At 37.5% G+C, this 6,990-nt stretch overlaps 1 protein-coding gene across 1 annotated transcript; it reads left to right on the top strand.

Annotated features, from left to right (window-relative positions):
* Positions 1-1,429: 1,429 nt before the first annotated feature.
* Positions 1,430-2,488, top strand: LOC113724391 (uncharacterized). The gene is made up of 2 exons (XM_027247301.1): positions 1,430-1,911; positions 2,143-2,488. Exons 1-2 carry the CDS (start codon positions 1,430-1,432, stop codon positions 2,486-2,488), a joined length of 828 nt encoding a protein of 275 aa, XP_027103102.1.
* The last annotated feature ends 4,502 nt before the right edge of the window (positions 2,489-6,990 follow it).

Genomic DNA, 6,990 nt, shown 5'->3' with positions numbered 1-6,990 from the left:
AGCTTTTCAACCCCTTTGCTGGCCGGTTTTCTACTCACCATAAACCAACAATTTTGAGCTACAATCTTTACATTTTGAGCTCAATCCAACCAAGATAACCACATACAATCCATCATAACAGAAATTTAAAGCATCAAAACTGGAAATTTGTATCACTTGCTGGAATTTTCTCAAACCACCATAGCAACCACCAAATCTTCCATACAAACCCACAAAAGTGACATATAAACCATCATTAACCCTTATTAGTAGTTTACAACATAAAAATCATCATTTCTACTGAATTACTACAAACTTTTACAAGAGTTCAAGGCTGTTTTACCTTCCAAAGGTTGGTTCACAAGGTTGTACTTCAAGAATCAAGTTCCTTAGCTTTCTTTTGCTCTAACTCCCAAGCTTGTTGGATTAGTTGCACACAACCAGATTTTTTCTTGTTCTTTCTCTTATTTTCTCTTGGTTTTTCTCCCTAGAGCTGGCCGAAATTCTCCTTGTTGTTTTTGGCCTTTGTCTTGCTAAATTAGATTAATATCAAGTCACTTGGTCAAAGTCCAACCACTTTTTTTATCAGCCAATCAAAATTAAGCTTAGGAACCTCATGGAACTCTTAGGAAGTCTAAGAACTTGTGGTTAACCAAAAATCACACTATAGCCCAATTAACTTCACCATCCTACCAATTTACTCCACAATTACATACTTCACTTTGTCATTCTTACACTCTTGCCCCAAATCATTTAATTCTTTGCAATTTAGTCCATAGATAATTAACTTAATCTAATCCAAACTAATTAATCTTACTTAATTTCTCTACTAATCACCCCACTAACTTAATCATCTACACTTAATCATACTTTCTCCATAATAAAAACAATTAAACAACAACCTTTATAACATTGGCAAAATTAGGGTTTTAACCCAACTTGCTAATCTATTGGAACCCAACTTAAGCTTTCTAATCTATTGGAATACTAGAGGGTTTACTAGTCTGAGGTTGTCTACCTTTTAAACGTACTTAACCAATATAAAATGGATCAAATCCTATACTTACCCGCACGAAAACACACACACTAGCAAAACTAACTTTAACCACCATTCGAACTTATGATTAATACAAAAACTAGGGTTTCAATCCTAACCCCAACTCAGGGTTTTCTAATTAACCCTAAAACCCCAAATTTTACCGCACAAATAATGAATATCACCTGATATCAAACTTAAGAACTGACCGGGGTCTCACACTTGAACTTTCCTGTTTTATGAGTAATGGGGAGTGTTCGATGTCGGTTTCTCTAGCAGTAGTTTCACTTGGTGTAATAACAGAATCGGGAGGGTGCACATCTGGAAACGGTTGGATAGTGTTACTTAAGATGGAGTGCCTGAATTTCTCCTTGTCAGTCTCTGTGTCTCATTTAGTGCGCACTCTATCTGACCATGCTCAGCTTCTCATCTCGTTCGCACCTAGAGTTGCTGTTAGGAGTCAATCATTTCGATTTGGACGTGGTCAGGACAGCTTGGCAATTGGAAGTGTCTGGGTCCCCATTTTCTGTGGTATGGAGAAAGTTGAGAAATATCTCCCCGGCTCTTCATATCTGGAACAAGCAGGTATTTGGGGATGTGTTTGAGAATGTTAAGAAGGGGGAAGAGGTGGTGGCGGCGGCAGAGTTGCGTGCACGGGCTGATTTATCCGTTGAGACCCAGTTGGAGCTCCAGCGGGCTCAGGCTAACTTGAAGAGGCTGCTAGCAGTTGAAGAGCAATTTTGGAGTCAGAAAGCCAGGGTTAAGTGGCTGCAACACGGTGATCGTAATTCAAGCTACTTTCATTTGGTAGTCAAGCAACGCCGTTTTCAGTCCAGAATTCACAAGATTCGGGATTGGGTGATGGACGATGAAGGGATCGGGAGGGAAGCTGTAAGGTATTTTAGTAATTTGTTCTTGGCTGACCCTGTGTCCGAATTTTAGCTTCTGCATGTTATCTCTAACCTCGGGGACGATATCTATAACATGAGATTGGAGGAGGTCCCCTCCTTGGAGGAGGTGAAGGCGGTGATCTTTGATATGGATGGAGATAGTGCCGCTGGGCCAAACGGCTTTACAGGGAAATTTTTTACAACGGCTTGAGAGGTAGTGGCTCACGATGTCTACAGGGCAATTTTGAGTTTCTTCTGTGGTGCTGAACTACCTCGGTTCATTACGGCTACGTCTATTGTTCTTTTACCCAAGGTCATGAATCATAAGGATTTTACTCAATTTCGACCTATTAGTATGAGTAACTTTTTGAATAAAGTCCTTTCTCGAATTTTGGTGGGGAGGTTGTCTGGTGTGTTGCCTCGAATCATTTCTCTTCAGCAGAGTGGCTTTGTTAAAGGACGGTCGATTGTGGATAATTATTTGTTGGCTCAGGAGCTGATGTCGGAGATGGGAAGGAAGTGTAGAGGAGGGAATCTGGCTCTTAAGTTAGACATGACTAAGGCGTATGATAGGGTTTCCTAGCCATTCCTTACTGCAATTCTGCGACAGTTTGGATTTGGCGAAAGGTTTATTGACATGGTATGGAGGTTGATCTCCAATGTTTGGTTCTCTGTGCTTGTGAATGGGGTGCCTTATGGCTTTTTCAAATCGTCTTGAGGGTTGCGTCAAGGGGATCTGTTATTGCCTGCACTGTTTATTATTGATTCAGAAGTTCTTTCCCAGGCCTTATATGCTCTTGTGACCCAGACACGTGTCATGGGATACAAGGTACCGAGGCACTGCCCCTCTGTGCCTCATTTTGAGACGCCCCTACTTCTCCCTAGGGTGAACCCAAGGGTATCGAAATGCCTGTCTAACTCTCACCAGGACTCAATACAAGTCTAATTCAAATTTAAGGATAAATAACCAAATAATAAAGATCGAAGTAAAGAAAAGTCGCTTCCTTAATAAAACATTCAAATCTTACATCATAAGTTACCAAAAGTACATCAAATTTTTCCAAAAATACAACCACTAGAAGTTGACTAATAAATTACATTCAAAAATTCTAAACAAAAGTAATCAGGTCGGCTTCTCCAAAATCTTTCCATTTCGAGCTTCTGTTAAGGAAAACAAACTAATGGGAAGAGCGAACGTTCAGTGAGGCCAAGAAAAAAAAACATGCAAACACATAGTTCAAGTAACAATAACATTTGTACAAGAATTAAAGATAGAAAGTTCAAGTAATTCACAATTAATAATAAAACACGATTAATAAAGATACGGGAGCTCTGAGGAGCTAAATTCCACTTACTTTGTCAAGACTCGATCCAATACCTCCACGTGATGATACTCCGTCAACCGAGTAGGTATTAAATCCGTAGAAACTCTACTTACTTCCCCCATCCATTATTTCACCCTCTCGGATCCGTAACTAAACACGCACGAAAAGAGTGATACTACACGAGTATACCGAACAAGATCTCAAAAGATCAAGTTTTATTTTTGTAATATTCTCATGGTTCGTCAAACTTCTTGACCAAGCCCATGCCAGCTCGAGTCGCAAGATTAGCCAATGAGATTTGGGCGTCCCCCACGAGTACACGTATAATAGTCAACGAGATTCACTCCAATCGACATTCAAGTTCAAATTTAATACAAACCAAGTTCAAGTAAGTTAAGTAATAAGTCAAATAAAGGAGAGCGAGTACGACAAAGTACACACTCGCCTCATCAAGTTATGTTCACGTACACAAGTAAGATTAATCAAGTAAATATAACAATTCATACACTTGGCACTCACCAATTCAAAAGTAATTGAACGAGTAAAGTGTTAGTTGTCCCCTCCGAGATTCTCTTGAAGACTTGCTTGAGCACCTGAAGAAATAGTGACCATACATCACTCACGCAAACTCACGACCACTTATCATTCAAGGAAGAAAGTGCATTCTTTTAAACGTAGAACAATGCCACAAGAGGGCTTTACTCTATTGAAATTCAAGATTCAAAAGTAAGGATTTAAAGTCACAAGGAAAACTTGTATCCTCCATAAAATCGGGTTTAAAATGGTCTATCAATATTGAAAGAAAGTGAAAAGTTCTCAAAAGTTCACTTCCTAAAGAATCAGAAATTTTCAACTTTGCGTTACAAAACTTGGAAAATTAGATCTTGAGTTTGGTATGTCCAAAAATGGAAAATACCGTTGGAAACTATATGAAAAGTACTAAAACTTACCTGAAGATACTTTTCTAAGCTTCTAACCAGAAACCATTCGAATTTCAGCTCAAAGTTACAGTTTCCAGAAGACAGGACAGAACCAGTCATGGTTTTTTTGCAATGTTTGGAAATGCGGTAAAATTCACAGAAAGTGAATCAGACTTTGAAATTTATAACACAACAAGAGTTCCAAATCAAGTTTCAAACACAACAAGCGGAACTAAATTCAAAGTTTTGAACAACAAAATATAACAGTTGAAAGTTGACTGGTTTTAGCAACATGTTCAGAAGTTTTTCCAGTTTCCAGCTTAAACACAGTTTTGAAATCAGATCATATCTAACTCTACACAAGTCCAAATTGATAATAGATTATGGTGTTAGAAACTAGGTTCAAAATGCTACATTTCATCAGAAGACATCATTTCCAAAATCTTTTCACAAGTGGGACAAAATCGAACTACAAGATGCAGCTTCCCAGTTTCTCTCGAATAGACAGACCAAACAGGTCAGTCCTCTTTGTCGATTCGCTATGGTTTACTCAAAACAAACTAGTAAGGGATTTTTAACCATTTGAAAGCTCCGAATATCTAGTTTTGAATGCCACAAACGGCACTAAATTTTGACTTTTGTACAAAGCGTCATGTTCAAGCAAAGAACCCCTGTCCAGCTACCCTAGTAAGCATTTTCCAAATTTCAAACTTTTCCAAAACTCAAGTTTTATACAACCAATCGACTTGATTTTTGAAAGACACTTTCTACACACGTAGTACCACATATATCCATCAATTTAACAGCCAAATAAGCAAAAAATATTTGAATTAAAAGTAGGACAACCAGAATAGAAATTCGGCCAGCTCACTCTCACGGTTTCTTCCAACTTTCTCTCATATTTTCAAACCAAAATCATCTCATTCATCACATAAACAACAACAATCAAGCAATATAGTCTCAAATCAGCTACCTAAAGGCTTCCTCAAGACATCTAGCTTAGGATTTAAAGCAAGATAAATGTTTTCTCAAGTTCGCTAGCCTATAAATTTCATTAGGGTTTCAAACCCATGAAAACTAACTACCAATCTTTGTATAAATGGAACGATTAAAGAGATGAAGTGATTACCCTTTAAACCCTAGATAAAGACCAGATTTTTCATCAAAATATCACCAAAATACTCCACAAGATGGCTTCTTTCTCTAAGTTAGAGTGAAATCCAAGTGGTTTGTGAGTTGGATGAAGAAAAGTGAGCAAACTTGGAGCCAAAGAATGGAGTTTCTTTCTTCCCTTTTCTTCCTTAGGGTTTTGGCCAAAAATGGAGAGAGAGAGAGAGGGGGTTTCTTGGTTTTAAATTTTGTGAAAAAAATGTGTTGAGGAATCTAACTTAAAGTTACAAGAAAGTCAACTCTTAATAGTGCGGAATAATGATTCGTACTACCACTTTCTCTCTTGTTTAATACACTTATACACTAAACCTCCAAGGTAATTCCTCTAACACTTTAATTACTTATACTTACTATTTTAATACTAAATTTTCAAATTTCCAATTAATTGTACCGACATGACTTACGAGAAACTTTCGACACGAACGCGATAAAGTGAAATTTAAGGAGAATTCAAGCAATACTAGAATAATTAAATAATAATAGGGAAAATAATTATAAAAATGACTAAATTAGAAATAAAAATATAAGTCCTTACATTCTCTCCCCCTTAAAAGAATTTCGTCTACGAAATTCATACATTGATCTGGAAATAGGTCTGGATATTTCTTTTGAATCTCCTCCTCTACTTCCCAAGTTACTTCCTCTACGAAATTCATACATTGATCTGGAAATAGGTCTGGATATTTCTTTTGAATCTCCTCCTCTACTTCCCAAGTTACTTCCTCTACTCCGTGGTTCCTCCATAAAATTTTTACCAGAGGGATTTGCTTATTCCTTAATTCCTTCACTTTACGATCCAGAAGCTTCACTGGTTTTTCCTCATAAGTCAATGCCTCGTCGATCTTAATATTTCTGGTTGCAGTACATGGGAGGGATCTGGATGATATTTCTTGAGCATAGACACATGGAATATATTATGAATTCGAGACAAATTTGGTGGCAGTTCTAACTTATAACTCGTTTTCCACACGTTGAAGAATTTTATAAGGTCTTACAAATCTAGGTTGCAACTTCTTTCATTTTCCTGCCATCAAACTTGCTTTTAGAGGAGTGATTTTAAGGAAAACTTGATCTCCAACCGTAAATTCCAAATCCTTCTTTCGATTATCTGCATAACTCTTTTGACGGCTTTAGGCTGTCTGAATCTTTTGGCGTATTAACTTTACCTTTTCATATGCCTCTTCAATCCATGGTACTGCACTTGGGTTTAAAATCTTTGTTTCACCTATTTCGTCCCAACATATTAGAGATCTACACTTCCGAGCATAAAGTGCTTCATACGGAGCCATTTGAATGGATGAATGGAAGCTATTATTATATGCAAACTCCACCAATGTCAAATACTTACTCCAACTCTCTCCAAAATCCAAAATATAGGTTCTCAATATGTCCTCAAGGGTTTGAATTGTCCTTTCTGACTGTCCGTCAGTTTGGGAGAGGTATGTAGTGCTAAAACTCAATTTAGTTCTTAGCATTTCTTGCATCTTCTGCCAGAACCGAGAAACAAGCCGAGAGTCTCGGTCGGATACAATACTTATAGGTATCCCATGTAGTTTTATAATCTCATCTAAATATAGTTTTGCTAACTTCTCCAATGGGTACTTCATACTAATCGGCAGAAAATGAGCAGATTTAGTCAAACTATCTACTATCACCCAAACAATGTCGCG

This window comes from Coffea arabica, chromosome 2c, assembly GCF_036785885.1.
Source record: "Coffea arabica cultivar ET-39 chromosome 2c, Coffea Arabica ET-39 HiFi, whole genome shotgun sequence".
NCBI lineage: Eukaryota > Viridiplantae > Streptophyta > Magnoliopsida > Gentianales > Rubiaceae > Coffea > Coffea arabica.
The sequence above is the reverse complement of the archived record's forward strand: the minus strand, read 5'-3'. Positions and strand labels throughout refer to the sequence as shown.